Raw genomic sequence first — 19,605 nt, forward strand, 5'->3', positions numbered from 1 at the left:
TGAGATCCAACTCTGGTTTGCCCCAACGATGAATCAACTGAATCAACTGAGCAAACACCTCCGGATGGAGTTCCCACTCCCCCGGATGGAAAGTCTGACGACTTAGAAAATCCGCCTCCCAGTTCTCCACGCCTGGGATATGGATTGCTGACAGGTGGCAAGAGTGGTACTCTGCCCAACTAATTATTTTTGAGACTTCTAACATCGCTAGGGAACTCCTGGTTCCCCCTTGATGGTTGATGTAAGCCACAGTCGTGATGTTGTCCGACTGAAATCTGATGAACCTCAGTGTTGCTAACTGAGGCCAAGCCAGAAGAGCATTGAATATCGCTCTTAACTGTTTGGCCTTTGCTTTGGCCCTGTCCTGAGGAAGGGTGTGACCCTTACCTCCAGTAATGTCAGCAATAATTTCCTTCAAACCAGGCCCGAATAAGGTCTGCCCCTTGAAAGGAATGTTGAGTAATTTAGACTTCGAAGTCACGTCAGCTGACCAGGACTTAAGTCATAGCGCCCTACGCGCCTGGATGGCGAATCCGGAATTCTTAGCCGTTAGTTTAGTCAAATGAACAATGGCATCAGAAACAAATGAGTTAGCTAGCTTAAGTGTTCTAAGCTTGTCAATAATTTCAGTCAATGGAGCTGTATGGATGGCCTTTTCCAGGGCCTCAAACCAGAATGCCGCCGCCGCGGCCGTGACAGGCGCAATGCATGCAAGGGGCTGTAAAATAAAACCTTGTTGAATAAACATTTTCTTAAGGTAACCCTCCAATTTTTTATCCATTGGATCTGAAAAAGCACAACTGTCCTCAACCGGGATAGTGGTACGCTTTGCTAAAGTAGAAACTGCTCCCTCCACCTTAGGGACCGTCTGCCATAAGTCCCGTGTAGTGGCGTCTATTGGAAACATTTTTCTAAATATAGGAGGTGGGGAAAAAGGCACACCCGGTCTATCCCACTCCTTGCTAATACCTCCCCAAGCAACACACGGAGGTTCTCAAGCTTAAATTTAAAATTAGAAATCTCTGAATCAGGTTTCCCCGAATCAGAGATGTCACCCACAGACTGAAGCTCTCCGTCCTCATGATCTGCATATTGTGACGCAGTATCAGACATGGCCCTTACAGCATCTGCGCGCTCTGTATTTCTCTTAACCCCAGAGCAATCTCGCTTGATCCTTAATTCAGGCAACCTGGATAATACCTCTGACAGGGTATTATTCATGATTGCAGCCATGTCCTGCAAGGTAATAGCTATGGGCGTCCCTGATGTAACTGGCGCCATATTAGCATGCATCCCCTGAGTGGGAGGCGAAGGGTCTGACACGTGGGGAGAGTTAGTTGGCATAACTTCCCCCTCGACAGACCCCTCTGGTGATAATTCTTTTATAGTTAAAGACTGATCTTTACTGTTTAAGGTTAAATCAATACATTTAGTACACATTCTCCTATGGGGCTCCACCATGGCTTTCAAACATAATGAACAAGTAGTTTCCTCTATGTCAGACATGTTTAAACAGACTAGCAATGAGACTAGCAAGCTTGGAAAACACTTTAAACAAGTTTACAAGCAATATAAAAAACGTTACTGCACCTTTAAGAAACACAAATTTTGTTAAATTTTGAAATAACAGTGAAAAAAGGCAGTTACACTAACGAAATTTTTACAGTGTATGTAACAAGTTAGCAGAGCATTGCACCCACTTGCAAATGGATGTTTTTTTTTTGTTTTTTTTCAAACAGTCACAACAACTGCCACAGCTCTACTGTGGCTTTTTACCTCCCTCAAAAACGACTTTGAAGCCTTTTGAACCCTCCAGAGAAGTCCTGGAACATGCAGGAAGAAGCTGGATGTCTCTGTCAGTATTTTTAGCTGCACAGAAAAGCACTAAAATAGGCCCTTCCCACTCATATTGCAACAGTGAAAAGCCTAAGGAAACTGTTTCTAGGCAGAATTCAAGCCAGCCATGTGGAAAAAAACTAGGCCCCAATAAGTTTTATCACCAAATACATATAAAAACGATTAAACATGCCAGCAAACGTTTTATATCACATTTTTATGAGTATGTATCTCTATTAATAAGCCTGATACCAGTCGCTATCACTGCATTTAAGGCTTTACTTACATTACTTCGGTATCAGCAGCATTTTCTAGCAAATTCCATCCCTAGAAAAATATTAACTGCACATACCTTATTGCAGGAAAACCTGCACGCCATTCCCTCTCTGAAGTTACCTCACTCCTCAGAATATGTGAGAACAGCCATGGATCTTAGTTACTTCTGCCAAGATCATAGAAAACGCAGGCAGATTCTTCTTCTAAATACTGCCTGAGATAAACAGTACACTCCGGCACCATTTAAAAATAACAAACTTTTGATTGAAGAATAAACTAAGTATAAAACACCACACTCCTCTTACGACCTCCATCTTAGTTGAGGCTTGCAAGAGAATGACTGGATATGACAGTTAGGGGAGGAGCTATATAGCAGCTCTGCTGTGGGTGATCCTCTTGCAACTTCCTGTTGGGAAGGAGAATATCCCACAAGTAATGGATGATCCGTGGACTGGATACACTTAACAAGAGAAATATAAGTTTAAACACATATATTTAGAACTTTACATATAAAGTGCCCAACCATAGCTTAGAGTGTCACAAAAAATAAGACTTACTTACCCCAGGACACTCATCTACATATAGTAGATAGCCAAACCAGTACTAAAATGAGAATCAGTAGAGGTAATGGTATATAAGAGTATATTGGCGATCTGAAAAGGGAGGTAGGAGAAGAAATCGCTACGACCGATAACAGAGAACCTATGAAATAGATCCCCTAGAGGAAGACCATTGTATTCAAATAGGCAATACTCTCTTCACATCCCTCTGACATTCACTGCACTCTGACAGGAAAACCGGGCTCCAGCCTGCTGCGAAGCGCATATCAACAAAGAATCTAGCACAAACTTACTTCACCACCTGCATGGGAGGCAAAGTTTGTAAAACTGAATTGTGGGTGTGGTGAGGGGTGTATTTGTAGGCATTTTGAGGTTTGGGAAACTTTGCCCCTCCTGGTCGGAATGTATATCCCATACGTCACTAGCTCATGGACTCTTGCTAATTACATGAAAGAAAAACAGAATTTATGCTTACCTGATAAATTACTTTCTCCAACGGTGTGTCCGGTCCACGGCGTCATCCTTACTTGTGGGATATTCTCCTCCCCAACAGGAAATGGCAAAGAGTCCCAGCAAAGCTGGTCACATGATCCCTCCCAGGCTCCGCCCACCCCAGTCATTCGACCGACGGACAGGAGGAAATATATATAGGAGAAATCATATGATACCGTGGTGACTGTAGTTAGAGAAAATAATTCATCAGACCTGATTAAAAAAACCAGGGCGGGCCGTGGACCGGACACACCATTGGAGAAAGTAATTTATCAGGTAAGCATAAATTCTGTTTTCTCCAACATAGGTGTGTCCGGTCCACGGCGTCATCCTTACTTGTGGGAACCAATACCAAAGCTTTAGGACACGGATGAAGGGAGGGAGCAAATCAGGTCACCTAAACGGAAGGCACCACAGCTTGCAAAACCTTTCTCCCAAAAATAGCCTCCGAAGAAGCAAAAGTATCAAATTTGTAAAATTTGGCAAAAGTGTGCAGTGAAGACCAAGTCGCTGCCTTACATATCTGGTCAACAGAAGCCTCGTTCTTGAAGGCCCATGTGGAAGCCACAGCCCTAGTGGAGTGAGCTGTGATTCTTTCAGGAGGCTGCCGTCCGGCAGTCTCATAAGCCAATCGGATAATGCTTTTAAGCCAAAAGGAAAGAGAGGTAGAAGTCGCTTTTTGACCTCTCCTTTTACCAGAATAAACAACAAACAAGGAAGATGTTTGTCTGAAATCTTTAGTAGCCTCTAAATAGAATTTTAGAGCACGGACTACGTCCAAATTGTGTAACAAACGTTCCTTCTTTGAAACTGGATTCGGACACAAAGAAGGTACAACTATCTCCTGGTTAATATTTTTGTTGGAAACAACTTTCGGAAGAAAACCAGGCTTAGTACGCAAAACCACCTTATCTGCATGGAACACCAGATAGGGCGGAGAACACTGCAGAGCAGATAACTCTGAAACTCTTCTAGCAGAAGAAATTGCAACCAAAAATAAAACTTTCCAAGATAATAACTTAATATCTACGGAATGTAAGGGTTCAAACGGAACCCCTTGAAGAACTGAAAGAACTAGATTTAGACTCCAGGGAGGAGTCAAAGGTCTGTAAACAGGCTTGATTCTAACCAGAGCCTGAACAAATGCTTGAACATCTGGCACAGCTGCCAGCCTTTTGTGAAGTAAAACACATAAAGCAGAGATCTGTCCCTTCAGAGAACTTGCAGATAATCCTTTCTCCAAACCTTCTTGTAGAAAGGATAGAATCTTAGGAATTTTTATCTTGTTCCATGGGAATCCTTTAGATTCACACCAACAGATATATTTTTTCCATATTTTATGGTAAATTTTTCTAGTTACAGGCTTTCTAGCCTGAATCAGAGTATCTATTACAGAATCTGAAAACCCACGCTTTGATAAAATCAAGCGTTCAATCTCCAAGCCGTCAGTTGGAGGGAAACCAGATTCGGATGTTCGAATGGACCTTGAACAAGAAGGTCCTGTCTCAAAGGTAGCTTCCATGGTGGAGCCGATGACATATTCACCAGGTCTGCATACCAAGTCCTGCGTGGCCATGCAGGAGCTATCAAGATCACCGAAGCCCTCTCCTGATTGATCCTGGCTACCAGCCTGGGAATGAGAGGAAACGGTGGGAATACATAAGCTAGGTTGAAGGTCCAAGGTGCTACTAGTGCATCTACTAGAGTCGCCTTGGGATCCCTGGATCTGGACCCGTAGCAAGGAACCTTGAAGTTCTGACGAGACGCCATCAGATCCATGTCTGGAATGCCCCATAATTGAGTTATTTGGGCAAAGATTTCCGGATGGAGTTCCCACTCCCCCGGATGGAATGTCTGACGACTCAGAAAATCCGCTTCCCAATTTTCCACTCCTGTGATGTGGATTGCAGACAAGTGGCAGGAGTGATCCTCCGCCCATTGAATTATTTTGGTCACTTCTTCCATCGCCAGGGAACTCCTTGTTCCCCCCTGATGATTGTGAACCTTATGAATTTGGCCTTTGCTAGTTGAGGCCAAGCTTTGAGAGCATTGAATATCGCTCTCAGTTCCAGAATGTTTATTGGGAGAAGAGATTCTTCCCGAGACCATAGACCCTGAGCTTTCAGGGGTTCCCAGACCGCACCCCAGCCCACCAGGCTGGCGTCGGTCGTGACAATGACCCACTCTGGTCTGCGGAAGCTCATTCCCTGTGACAGATTGTCCAGGGTCAGCCACCAACGGAGTGAATCTCTGGTCTTTTGATCTACTTGAATCGTCGGAGACAAGTCTGTATAATCCCCATTCCACTGTCTGAGCATGCACAGTTGTAATGGTCTTAGATGAATTCGTGCAAAAGGAACTATGTCCATTGCTGCAACCATCAATCCTATTACTTCCATGCACTGCGCTATGGAAGGACAAAGAACAGAATGAAGAACTTGACAAGAGCTTAGAATTTTTGATTTTCTGACCTCTGTCAGAAAAATCCTCATTTCTAAGGAATCTATTATTGTTCCCAAGAAGGGAACTCTTGTTGACGGGGACAGAGAACTTTTTTCTTTGTTCACCTTCCATCCGTGAGATCTGAGAAAGGCTAGGACGATGTCCGTATGAGCCTTTGCTTTTGACAGAGACGACGCTTGAATCAGGATGTCGTCCAAGTAAGGTACTACTGCAATGCCCCTTGGTCTTAGAACCGCTAGAAGGGACCCTAGTACCTTTGTGAAAATCCTTGGAGCAGTGGCTAATCCGAATGGAAGTGCCACAAACTGGTAATGCTTGTCCAGAAAAGCGAACCTTAGGAACTGATGATGTTCCTTGTGGATAGGAATATGTAGGTACGCATCCTTTAAATCCACGGTAGTCATAAATTGATTTTCCTGGATAGTAGGTAGGATCGTTCGAATAGTTTCCATTTTGAACGATGGAACCTTGAGAAATTTGTTTAGGATCTTGAGATCCAAAATTGGTCTGAATGTTCCCTCTTTTTTGGGAACTATGAACAGGTTGGAATAAAAACCCATCCCTTGTTCTCTTATTGGAACTGGATGAATCACTCCCATCTTTAACAGGTCTTCTACACAATGTAAGAATGCCTGTCTTTTTATTTGGTTTGAAGATAATTGAGACCTGTGGAACCTTCCCCTTGGGGGTAGTTCCTTGAATTCCAGGAGATAACCTTGAGAAACTATTTCTAGCGCCCAAGGATCCTGAACATCTCTTGCCCAAGCCTGAGCAAAGAGAGAAAGTCTGCCCCCCACCAGATCCGGTCCCGGATCGGGGGCCATCCCTTCATGCTGTTTTGGTAGCAGTGGTAGGCTTCTTGGCCTGCTTACCCTTGTTCCAGCCTTGCATTGGTCTCCAGGCTGGTTTGGGTTGTGAAGTATTACCCTCTTGCTTAGAGGATGTAGAATTAGAGGCTGGTCCGTTTCTGCGAAAGGGACGAAAATTAGGCTTATTTTTAGCCTTAAAAGACCTATCCTGTGGGAGGGCGTGGCCCTTTCCCCCAGTGATGTCTGAAATAATCTCTTTCAAATCAGGTCCAAATAATGTTTTACCCTTGAAAGGGATGTTAAGCAATTTTGTCTTGGAAGACACATCCGCTGACCAAGACTTTAGCCAAAGCGCTCTGCGCGCCACGATAGCAAACCCTGAATTTTTTGCCGCTAATCTAGCTAATTGCAAAGCGGCATCTAAAATAAAAGAGTTAGCCAATTTAAGTGCTTGAACTCTGTCCATAACCTCCTCATACGAAGATTCTTTATTGAGCGACTTTTCTAGTTCCTCGAACCAGAAACACGCTGCCATAGTGACAGGAACAATGCATGAAATTGATTGTAGAAGGTAACCTTGCTGAACAAAAATCTTTTTAAGCAAACCCTCTAATTTTTTATCCATAGGATCTTTGAAAGCACAACTATCTTCGATAGGAATAGTAGTGCGTTTGTTTAGAGTAGAAACCGCCCCCTCGACCTTGGGGACTGTCTGCCATAAGTCCTTTCCGGGGTCGACTATAGGAAATAATTTCTTAAATATAGGGGGGGGGACAAAAGGTATGCCGGGCCTTTCCCACTCTTTATTTACTATGTCCGCCACCCGCTTGGGTATAGGAAAAGCGTCGGGGGGCACCGGAACCTCTAGGAACTTGTCCATCTTACATAATTTCTCTGGAATGACCAAATTGTCACAATCATCCAGAGTAGATAATACCTCCTTAAGCAGTGCGCGGAGATGTTCTAATTTAAATTTAAATGTCACAACATCAGGTTCAGCTTGTTGAGAAATTTTTCCTGAATCTGAAATTTCTCCCTCAGACAAAACCTCCCTCATGGCCCCTTCAGATTGGTGTGAGGGTATGTCAGAACAGTTATCATCAGCGTCCTCTTGCTCTTCAGTGTTTAAAACAGAGCAATCGCGCTTTCTCTGATAAGTAGGCATTTTGGATAAAATGTTTGCTATAGAGTTATCCATTACAGCCGTTAATTGTTGCATGGTAATAAGAATTGGCGCACTAGATGTACTAGGGGCCTCTTGTGTGGGCAAAACTGGCGTAGACACAGAAGGGGATGATGTAGTATCATGTTTACTCCCCTCATTAGAGGAATCATCTTGGGCAATATCATTATCTGTGGCATTGCTGTCCCTACTTTGTTTGGACACTATGGCACAATTATCACATAAATTTAAATGGGGAGACACCTTGGCTTTCATACATATAGAACATAGCTTATCTGATGGTACAGACATGTTAAACAGGCTTAAACTTGTCAACAAAGCACAAAAACGTTTTAAAATAAAACCGTTACTGTCACTTTAAATTTCAAACTGAAAACACTTTATTACTGAATATGTGAAAAAGTATGAAGGAATTGTTCAAAATTCACCAAAATTTCACCACAGTGTCTTAAGGCATTAAAAGTATTGCACACCAAATTTCAGAGCTTTAACCCTTAAAATAACGGAACCGGAGCCGTTTTTACATTTAACCTCTATACAGTCCCAGCTATATGCTTGCTGAGACCCAACCAAGCCCAGAGGGGAATACGATACCAAATGATGCCTTCTATAAGCTTTTTCAGTGATTCTTAGCTCCTCACACATGCATCTGCATGCCTTGCTCTCCAAAAACAACTGCGCATTAGTGGCGCGAAAATGAGGCTCTGTCTATAACTAGAAAAGGCCCCCATCTGAAAAAGGTGTCCAACACAGTGCCTGCCGTTTTTCTAAACAATCCCCAAGATTATAATCACCATTAATAGTTAGAATCTGCAAAATATGCCTAGCAAAGCAATCGTTTTAGCCCAGAAAAATGTCTACCAGTTTTTTTAAGCCCTTATGAAGCCCTTTATTCTTTTATTTAACTAAGAAAATGGCTTACCGGTCCCCATAAGGGGAAATGACAGCCTTCCAGCATTACATAGTCTTGTTAGAAATATGGCCAGTCATACCTTAAGCAGAAAAGTCTGCCAACTGTTTCCCCCAACTGAAGTTACTTCATCTCAACAGTCCTGTGTGGAAACAGCAATCGATTTTAGTAACTTCTGCTAAAATCATCTTCCTCTTACAAACAGAAATCTTCATCTTTTTTCTGTTTCAGAGTAAATAGTACATACCAGCACTATTTTAAAATAACAAACACTTGATTGAAGAATAAAAACTACATTTAAACACCAAAAAACTCTTAACCATCTCCGTGGAGATGTTGCCTGTGCAACGGCAAAGAGAATGACTGGGGTGGGCGGAGTCTGGGAGGGATCATGTGACCAGCTTTGCTGGGACTCTTTGCCATTTCCTGTTGGGGAGGAGAATATCCCACAAGTAAGGATGACGCCGTGGACCGGACACACCTATGTTGGAGAAAAAGCATTTACCAGATATGAAACTGACAGTCTGCAAAAGGAAATATACTGAAAACCTGAATCATGGCAAATATAAGTACAATACATATATTTAGAACTTTATATAAATACATAAAGTGCCAAACCATAGCTGAGAGTGTCTTAAGTAATGAAAACATACTTACCAAAAGACACCCATCCACATATAGCAGATAGCCAAACCAGTACTGAAACGGTTATCAGTAGAGGTAATGGAATATGAGAGTATATCATCGATCTGAAAAGGGAGGTAGGAGATGAATCTCTACGACCGATAACAGAGAACCTATGAAATAGATCCCCGTGAGGAAAACCATTGCATTCAATAGGTGATACTCCCTTCACATCCCTCTGACATTCACTGTACTCTGAGAGGAATCGGGCTTCACAAAATGCAGAGAAGCGCATATCAACGTAGAAATCTTAGCACAAACTTACTTCACCACCTCCATAGGAGGCAAAGTTTGTAAAACTGAATTGTGAGTGTGGTGAGGGGTGTATTTATAGGCATTTTGAGGTTTGGGAAACTTTGCCCCTCCTGGTAGGATTGTATATCCCATACGTCACTAGCTCATGGACTCTTGCCAATTACATGAAAGAAATGTTAGCCTTTGGCTGGGGTGTCTTTGCCTCCTCCTGGTGGCCAGGTGTTGTATTTTACCAACAGTAAAAAATATAGTCGTGGACTCTCCCTGCCTTATGGAAAGAAATACTTGTTTAGAAAACAAACCTCAGAAACTGAACATTAATATTTTTGGAATATGGAGGTAAGCATCCTTTAAATCTATTGTGGACATAAACTGACCTTACTGAATGAAAGGCAGAATGGACCGAAGAGTCTCCATTTTGAAGTTTGGATTTCTGACAAACTTGTTTAGAGCCTTTAGATCCAAAACTAAGTTTCCTCTTTCTTGGGTACAATATAGAGATTTAAATAAAATCCCTTTCCCTGTTCCAGCAGAGGAACAGGAACTATCACACCCATGGATTCCAGATACAGGACTGAATAAAGAAATGCTTAATTTCTAAAGGATTTTTCAGAACATTTGACAAAATAAACCTTCCTCTGGAAGTTCTTACCCTGAGTCCAAGAATCTGACACATTCCGGAACCATGTCTCCTCAAAGAGACAACCTGTCCCCCAGGCTGTACCTTCATGCAGACTTGGAAGCAGGAGTGGACTTTTTGGCCTGATTAGGCCTGTTCCAATAAGGGCTTGGTTTCCCACCTGAGGGACCCATCTTAGTTGAGGAGGAATCAGACTTTTGCTCTTTATTCTGATGAAAGGAATGAAAACAATTAGAAGACTTAAATTTACCCTTAGATTTATTATCTTGGGAAAGAAAAGCTCCCTTAACACCAGTAACAGTGGAAATAATAGAATCTAAATCTGCCCCAAACAATTCTCTTTCCTAGGAATGGAATATTCAAGAGTCTACTGGATCAGCAGACCATCATTTTAACCATAAGGCTTGCCTAGGAAGGACAGACAAGGACATGCTTTTAGCATTAATCCTAAAGATATCCAAGATAGCATTTCTAATAAAGAAATTATCACATTTAAACAAACCCAAAAGGTTATGAAAATCTTCAGTATCAGAATCCTCAGAAATCTAAACAGAAAGACCATCCAACCAAATGGAAGCAGCAGCAGAAACATCAGCAATAGCCAGACTGAAAAGATAACCTGGCTGCTGAAAAGTCCTTCTATGAAAGTATAAAATGTTCCTATCCCATTGGTCTTTAAAAGAAGTGCTATTCTCCAGAGGGATAGTAGTACATTTAGCCAAAGTAGAAATGACGACATCCACCTTAGGAACAGTTTCTCAAAGCTCAACCAAAAAAAAAATATGACTGGTTGTGTCCATCAGATCTTTAGTAACAGAATTTATATTAAGCAAATAAATATTGACATGCATTGAAGAGGTGGCCTTATTGTATCATACTGTCCCATTGTGAACCATGTTGCTAACATATATGGGGCATTCAGGTTTGGACTTTTATTTTACTACCACACATATTTCCTATTGGCTTAATTTACCAATTCCTTAATATATGTTAAAAATTACTCTATGTTGCACTTTATACAAGAATGTGAAAAAGGTATGACAACTTACAATAGGTTAGTTACAAATTCATAACACAGACAATACAGCTTAATTGTAATTTATGTTTAATATATGAACAATCATAAATGGTTAAAAACAGACTGTACTTTTATAATTAAAAAAATGAATAAATTATGGGTAAGATCTGCAAAGGTCACTGGAGCCATGAGAATATAGACACAGAAGGGCACTGATATACAGTACTATTGTGTATAGAGAGGAAAGTCAAATGACATTAACTGTATTAGCTTCCTTTATGTAATTAGTTATAAAGAGACGTGCAAAAACAAAATTTAATGCTACCTGATAAATTTCTTTCTTTTCAGACATGGAGAGTCCACAACGTCATTCCAATTACTAGTGGGATATTCACTCCTGGCCAGCAGGAGGAGGCAAAGAGCACCCCAGCGGAGCTGTTAAGTGTCACTTCCCTTACCCATAACCCCAAGTCATTCGCCAAAGGGAAATGGAAATAAAAGATAACACAAAGGTGTAGAGGTGCCTGAGCTTTAACAAAAAATAAATACTGTCTTATATAAGGGTGGGGCGTGGAAGCTTCATGTCCGGAAAGAAAGACATTTATCAGGTAAGCATTCATTTTGTTTTCTTTCCTAAAACATGGAGAGTCCACAACGTCATTCCAATTACTAGTGGGAACCAATACCCAAGCTAGAGGACAGGGAGGGAGAACAAGACAGGCAGACCTAAACAGAAGGCACCACCACTTGAAGAACCTTTCCCCCAAAAGTGGCCTCAGCCGAGGCAAAAGTATCAAATTTGTAGAATGAAGTAGCAGAGAGGACCATGTTGCCAACTTGCAAATCTGTTCCACAGAAGCTTAATTTTTGAAAGCCCAAAAAGAAAAGACAGCCCTAGTGGAATGAGCCGTAATTCTCTCAGGAGGCTGCTAACCAGCAGTCTTATAAGCAAAACAAATCATACTTCTCAACCAGAGAAAGAGAGACGTAGAAGTGGCCTTCTGACCCTTATGCTTTCCTGAGAAACAAACAAACAGGGCAGAAGACTGACGAAAATCTTTAGTAGCCTGTAGGTAAAATTTTAGAGCATGCACAACATCCAAGTTATGCAAAAGACGTTCCTTATGAGAAGAAGGATTAGTTCAAAAAGAATTTTTTTTTTTTTTCCTGATTAATGTTTCAAACCGAAACCACCTTAGGGAGAAACACCAATTTAGTACGAAGGACTGCCTTATCTGCATGAAAAATAACCTAAGGAGAATCACACTGTAGAGCAGAGAGTTCAGAAACTCTGCGAGCAGAGGAAATAGCAATAAGGAACAAAACCTTCCAAGATAACAACTTAATATCTACAAAATGCAATGGCTCAAACGGAGCCAGCTGCAAAACTTTAAGAACAAGGTTAAAGCTCCAAGGAGGAGCAACAGGTTTAAACACAGGCCTGATTCTGGCCAGGGCCTAACAAAAAGGTTGAACATCTGGCACATCCGCCAGACGTTTATGTAAAAGCATAGACAGTGCAGAAATCTGACCCTTCAGAGAACTGACTGACAAACCCTTCTCCAGACCTTCCTGGAGAAAAGACAAAATTCTAGGAATCCTGACCCTACTCCAAGAGATGCCTTTCGATTCACACCAATATAGGTATTTGCGCCACACCTTATGGTAAATTGTACGAGTAACTGGTTTGCGAGCCTGAAGCATGGTATCAATGACCGACTCAGAAAACCCACACTAAGCGTTCAATATCCAAGCAGTCAGCTTCAGAGAAACTAGATTTGGATGAAAAAAAGGACACTGAGTTAGAAGGTCCTTCCTCAGAGGTAACCTCCAAAGTGGAAGAGTTAGCATCTTCACCAGATCCGCAAACCAGATCCTGCGAGGCCATGCAGAAGCTATTAGAATTACAGACGCTCTCCTGTTTGATACAAGCAATGACTCGTGGAAGGAGAGCAAGAGGAGGAAACAGGTATGCTAGACCGAAATCCCAAGGAACCACCAGAGCATCTATCAGGGCAGCCTGAGGATCTTGTGACCTTGATCCGTACCTTGGAAGCTTGGCGTTCTGACGAGACGCCATCAGATCCAACTCCGGCACCCCCCACCTGAGGATTATCCTGGTGAACACCTCCGGATGGAGAGCCCACTCCCCGGGATGAAAGGTCTTTCTGCTCAGAAAATCCGTCTCCCAGTTGTCCACTCCTGGAATGTGGATGGCAGATAGGAGACAATCGTGAGCTTCCACCCACTGAATAATGCGAATCACCTCTTTCATGGCCAAGGAACTCAGAGTTCCTCCCTGGTGGTTGATGTAAGCCACTGAGTTGATGTTGTTCGACTGGAATCTGATCAACCGGGCTAAAGACAACTGAGGATAAGCTATCAAGGCATTGAAGATTGCTCTCAACTCCTAAGATGTTCATGGGGAGAGAGGGCTCCTCCTGAGTCCACAGTCCCTGAGCTTTTAATGAGCCCCAGACTGCTCCCCAGCCTAGCAGGCTGGCGTCCGTGGTCACAATCACCCAGAAGGGTCTCCGGAAGCATGTGCCCTGAGACAGATGATCCTGAGAAATCCACCACAAGAGAGAGTCTCTTGTTAGAGGATCCAGATCTATCCTCTGAGATAGATCTGAATGGTCTCCGTTCCATTGACTGAGCATGTATAGCTGCAGAGATCTCAGATGGAATCAAGCAAAAGGAATGATGTTCATGGAAGCAACCAACAGACCAATTACCTCCATGCATTGAGCCACTGATGGATGAACAGTAGACTGGAGAGAGAGACATGAAGTGAGAAGCTTGGATTTTCTGACATCCGTCAGAAAAATCTTCATGGATAGGGAATCTATGATGGTCCCTAAGAAACACACCCTTGTAGCTGGAACAAGGGAACTCTTCTCCAGATTCACTTTCCATCCGTGGGAACGTAGACAAGACAACAAGATCTCTGTATGAGTTTGCTAGTTGAAAAGATGATGCTTTAACCAAGATGTTGTCTAGGTAAGGTGCCACCACAATTCCCTGAGACCTGACGACTGCCAAAATAGCCCCCATATCCTTTGTGAACATTATGGGAGCTGTGGCAAGGCCAAACGGAAGAGCAACAAATTGAAAGTGCTTGTCTAGAAAAGCATATCTCAGGAACTGGTGATGATCCCTGTGAAAGGGAACAAAGATACGCTTCCTTCAGGTCTATGGTCATCATGAACTGAACCTCTTGTACCAAAGGAAGAATGGAATGAATGGTTTCCATCTTGAAGGACGGCACCCTGAGAAATTTGTTGAAACATTTTAGATCTAAAATGGGTCGAAAGGTTCCTTTTTTTTTGGGAACCACAAATAGATTTGAATAGAATCCTTGACTCTGTTCCCTTACAGGAACTGGAACAATCACTTCTAGGGAGGAAAGGTCCTGAACGCAACTTAAGAAGGCCTCTCTTTTTATCTGGTCTGCAGATAGTCTTGAGAGGATGAATCTGCCCCTGGGAGTACAAGTCTTGAATCCTATTTTGTGACCTTGAGATACTATGTCCACAGCCCAAGGATCTGGGACATTGCGTATCCAATCTTGATGAAAAAAGGAAAGTCTGCCCCCCACTTGATCCAATACCGGACCGGGGGCGGACACTTCATGCTGATTTAGCCTCAGATTAAGGCTTCTTTGCTTGCTTCCCCTTATTCCAAGGACTTGGACTGCTCCTGCTTTGAGAAGGAATAGGGGGACTTTTGCCCTTTGAAGTTACGAAACAAACGAAAATTAGAGCTTTGGGACCCATAGGTCTATTCTTCTTGTCCTGAGGTAGAAAAGGCTTTACTACCTGTAATCTCAGAAATTATCTCCGACAGACCAGGACCAAAAAGGGTCTTACCCTTATAAGGTAAAGACAGGAGCTTGGACTTGAAAGTAACATTAGCTGACCAAGATTTTAGCCATAGGGCTCTGCGAGCTAGAAGCACAAAGCTAAACATCTTGGCTCCCAGTCTAATGACTTGCATGTTGGTATCAGAAATAAAGGAATTGGCCAGTTTAAGAGCCTTGATCCTATCTTGGATTTCCTCTAAAATCAACTCAAAGCATCACACCAATAAGATGCTGTGCTGGCAACCATAGCAATACTAGCAGCAGGTTGCCATTGTAATCACTGATGAACATACATCTTCTTTAAATAAGCCTCAAGCTTTTTATCCATGGGATCCTTAAAAGAACAGCTATCCTCTATAGAAATCTTCGTTCTTTTGGCCAGAGCAGAAATAGCGCCTTCCACCTTAGGCACAGTGCGCCATGGGTCCCGAGTGGAGTCAGCAACAGGAAACATCTTTTTAAAAATGGGAGACGGGGAAAAGGGAATCCCTGGTTTGTCCCATTCCTGTGATATGATCTCCGACACACGGTCTGGAACAGGAAATACTTCCACAGAGGAAGAAACATCATAGTATTTATTAAGCTTACTAGATTTTTTTAGGGGTAACAGCGACAGAAGGGTCGGAGTCATCCAAAGTAGCCAGTACCTCTCCTTTAGAAGTAAACGAAGGTGTTCAAGCTTAAATCTGAAGTTTAGATTTAATTTGATTTGATTTCCTCTTGCGCTTACCCGCAATGGGAAAAGAAGATAAAGCCGCAGACACTGCATAAGATATCTGTGCAGCAAAATCTATTGGCAAATACACGCCTCCAGGAGGATGAGAGGAACCGCAGAGCACTGTATATGTTGTCATTGAGGCTTGGGACGTTTGAGGAGAAAGCTGTGGCATATCCTGAACAGCATTATCCTGAGAGACAATAGGCTCAGAAGGCAGTAATTTATCTTTAAACTGTAGGGTCCAAGCTAAGCATGAGGAACAAAATTGCATAGGCAAAACAATTTGGGCCTCTAAACACAATAAACATTTATCAAGAGAAACAGACTCCTGTTCAGTGTCTATAGCTAAATTAATCCCCAAAAATATAAGGAATGAAAAATAAATTGAAAATGACTACTGTCACTTTAAGAATACATTTATTTTCTCTGAGTGCAAAAACGCGAAGTATACCCAAATAAAGAAAATATGCACCTCTACACCTCCGTCAGCCTGAGGTGTCCTACCTGAACCTTCAAAAGTTATCCAAATGCAAAAAACTCTCCTGCAGATCGGTCAAACGAGCCGTCACAGAAGAAAGCTCACATAAGAATGACGCAGCTCTGCTCAGTATCTCAAGTGGAAGAGCGGGAAGTCACATGACCGTCAGAAAGAGAAACTGTGCAACAGTCTAAAAGTGCGCTTCTCTTATAAGTCCTCAACGTAACACGGAAAACCGGAGATGTAAATGTTGTCCCAAACATCAGAAATCCCCAAATAAAATTATATTTCCAATATCTGAGAATGTTAGGTTAATAAAATAAAAACATCTTTCAGCCCCAGAGGTACCGTCCCAAAAACAGGGAAGACATTAACCCCTTAGTCTCCTCACATACAATAAGTGCCTGCACACTGCCCCAAAGTAAATCCTACATAAAGGATCAATTATATCCCAAAAGAAATATTGCAGAAATAATCTTTCCAAGTGCAAGTCTCCAAAACCTAGAAGACAAAAGCACTTAACTGCAAATCCAGATGTCAGGCAGGAACACAGCTCACAAGGCGTGAAAGGACACATACTCCTATCAGAGACCTGTAGAAAAAGAGAGAACCGAGTAACCAACTCTGGCTTTCTATAACTAGGGTAGCAACAATGTTAGAAACAAAGCAAGGACAACCTCACCACTTTCTAACTGCTAAAAGCCACCACTACTCTTACTAAAGAGATTGACGTGGACACAGCTAAACCCCAATCCTTGCTTGCAGGGAAAAGTACCCCAAAAAGGATTAAATATCTTCAGACACCAACTTCGCACATCCTCCATTGACAGAGGCAAAGAGAATGACTGTGGGTTATGGTGTAAGGGAAGTGACAGTAAAAAGCTCTGCTGGGGTGCTCATTGTCTCCTCCTGCTGGCCAGGAGTGAATATACTTCTAGTAATTGGAATGACGTTGTGTATTCTCCATGTCTTAGGAAAGAAATCACTTCACTGTTGAAGTGGGAAGAAATGTAACATATAGCAGTTAAGGATTTTTAATCACCAGTAGTTTACAAAACAGTACAAGCACTTGTGTACAGAAATTATTAAATAATGATTTTAAAACTGTACAAAATCAAAACTGGAAATAGGATATTATATCTGGAGCTAGCAACTATAATTATTTTAAACAGTACTTAATATATGATCCAAATCATATTTCATATTTAACTCTGTCCATGCAATTGAATATATGTCAAATGTCATGTGGAAATTTATGTGTGTCAAAATGCAATTTGTGTTTTGTACTTTTAAACAAACAAATCTGGTGCTGAAAAGAGTCAAGTGCCATTGCCTGCGGCCATATTTGGCATTCGTTTCTCAAATAAATAGGATTGGTCCATGGAAATAAGATGGTGAAAGTACAATGATCTATAAGGAAAAAAATACATTTTTAATTATTCTGATTTTCAGTGTTAAATTGTAGCTGGAATGTACTGAAAAGAAAGAAGATGACACTGAAATAAAGGGGTTTAAGTGGTCTGAAAATCACAGTTATTACACTCAACTGAGCAGCATATGATATGGCTGTCCATTAACACTATACAGATCACTAACATGTAAGAAAAAAAATGATATGAAACACAAGTATATTATTAGGCTTCTGGATCTTTTAACTAACAGCAGATAGATAGAAATGAAAAGCAAGTGTTTAAATCATTTCAGAGTGTAAAAGGCATTGATTACATCATACAATATTACGATTGCATAAAACACATTTGGTGAGTATTATACAGTGGTCTGGGATACTATTTGTATACCAAGATATTGCACATTAGCTAGAAGCTTGTGACACAGAAGTCTGCCACACTACTGTAACTGCACCACAAAGCTACTTAACAAAGGCCAAAATATGATAATAAGCTACCAGAAACATGGAGCACAGGTATTTGTCACTCTTTCATAATGTAGTGTGGCACACAAGTGTTGAGTAGGAATTACTATTTCCCCTAATACAAAATAGAGCACATTCAGAAAAAACAAAGTTAAACAAGTGCTCTTTGAGATGAAGGACAAGGTGCGGGTACATAGAACAAAAACTGCTCTTTAATGAAATAGTCAAGGGGAATTCATGCATAAAGCGCCAATTAAAATCTTGTGGGACATTGTTCCAATTATCTGTAGATTCTTCAGAAGTGCAAGGCGATTCCAGTAAGCGAGGTATTTCTTAAGCTACCATCATATATTATCAACTAGTGGAGGATGCATAAAATGTTTAGCTCAGTGGGTAGTGAATAAAATGCTCATGAAAGTTTGCTCACTTTTTTCATTGTGGGACTGAACCTGATGCCTCCAATTCCATTCTTCAAGTGAGGTACACAGTCCTCTCAGCCAGAGACAGAAGAAAGTTCATACTCACTGGAAGAGCTGATTTGCCTTTCAACTTTCTTCTGCTTGATTTTCTGAACTATGTCTACTTTTTTCTCAAAGTAGCTGACCAAGGGTGCCTCAGTCAGTATGGAGGCTAGAATCTGCTCAAAAGAGATTGACCACTCTGTGTCAATGGTGCTACCATACTTGGGAGCCGAGTTGACAGCTTCACATCCAACCAACACAGTGTCATCTGCAATGTCCTCACATTGTAGTGAGCTGGCGCTTACCATGGAATAGGAAGAGACTGAGGTGTCATCTTTGGTCTCATCATCTGATGTTGGCTGGGTAGGAGGGCTGTTTCCTTCTGTTCCTCCATTATCCTCTCTCAATTTATCAACCCTTTCTTGAGAGAGTACAGTCTTAGTGTTGAATGGAACTGGAATACCACCTGTTGCTTGTTCCTGCTGTTCTGCTCTCTGCTGCTTTTTGTCTATGCTGGAGCTTTGCTCATCTTCCTCACTTGAAGGTTCTCTGGTCATGCTTGCTTCTCTGTCTTCAGAATTTCTGAGGGGAGGGTTAGTAAATTTTTTGCCCACCTCTCCAATACGCAGCAAGAGGCTAGCAACTGTGGCAATAGCATGATACAGTTCTTGCTCAACTGGATCCTCGTTGAACATGTTGTAAAATGTCTTACACAATTCAATAAACTGCTCCTTTATGTAATAAAAAATAATAAAAACAAGGTCAGAAAAAAGGGCATTTAACACAGATTTACAAAGATTAATTCAAGATTAATCCACATTTAGGGCTTGATTACGAGTGGAGAGTAATTTATCGTTTTTTGCATATATTACAAGTTGAAAGTAAAAAGTTTACACGCGGGCACTAACCCAAGCTGTACAAAAAGCCGAACTTCGAATATCGCTAACGTATTCCCCTATAGACTTCTATGGAGTTCGAAAAGTGAAAAAACAAAACAGAAAAAACACTCACGAGCAAACCCGTTCGCGTTTAACCCAGTACACTAACCCAACAGGAAATATAAATATTTCACATTCCAATGTTCTTC

The 19,605-nt window shown here is 41.7% G+C and overlaps 1 protein-coding gene across 2 annotated transcripts in view; it reads right to left on the minus strand.

The window, feature by feature from the left end:
* Positions 1 to 11,196: 11,196 nt before the first annotated feature.
* The window catches only part of TBC1D9B (TBC1 domain family member 9B), a 424,635-nt gene continuing 416,226 nt past the window's right edge, over positions 11,197 to 19,605 (minus strand). For both annotated transcript variants that reach the window (XM_053718644.1, XM_053718642.1), the window contains one exon: positions 11,197 to 19,249. In XM_053718644.1, coding sequence (XP_053574619.1) covers positions 18,551 to 19,249 — 699 coding nt within the window. In that variant the 3' untranslated portion in view covers positions 11,197 to 18,550. The remainder of the gene's footprint in view (positions 19,250 to 19,605) is intronic.

Source organism: Bombina bombina, chromosome 6, assembly GCF_027579735.1.
Source record: "Bombina bombina isolate aBomBom1 chromosome 6, aBomBom1.pri, whole genome shotgun sequence".
NCBI lineage: Eukaryota > Metazoa > Chordata > Amphibia > Anura > Bombinatoridae > Bombina > Bombina bombina.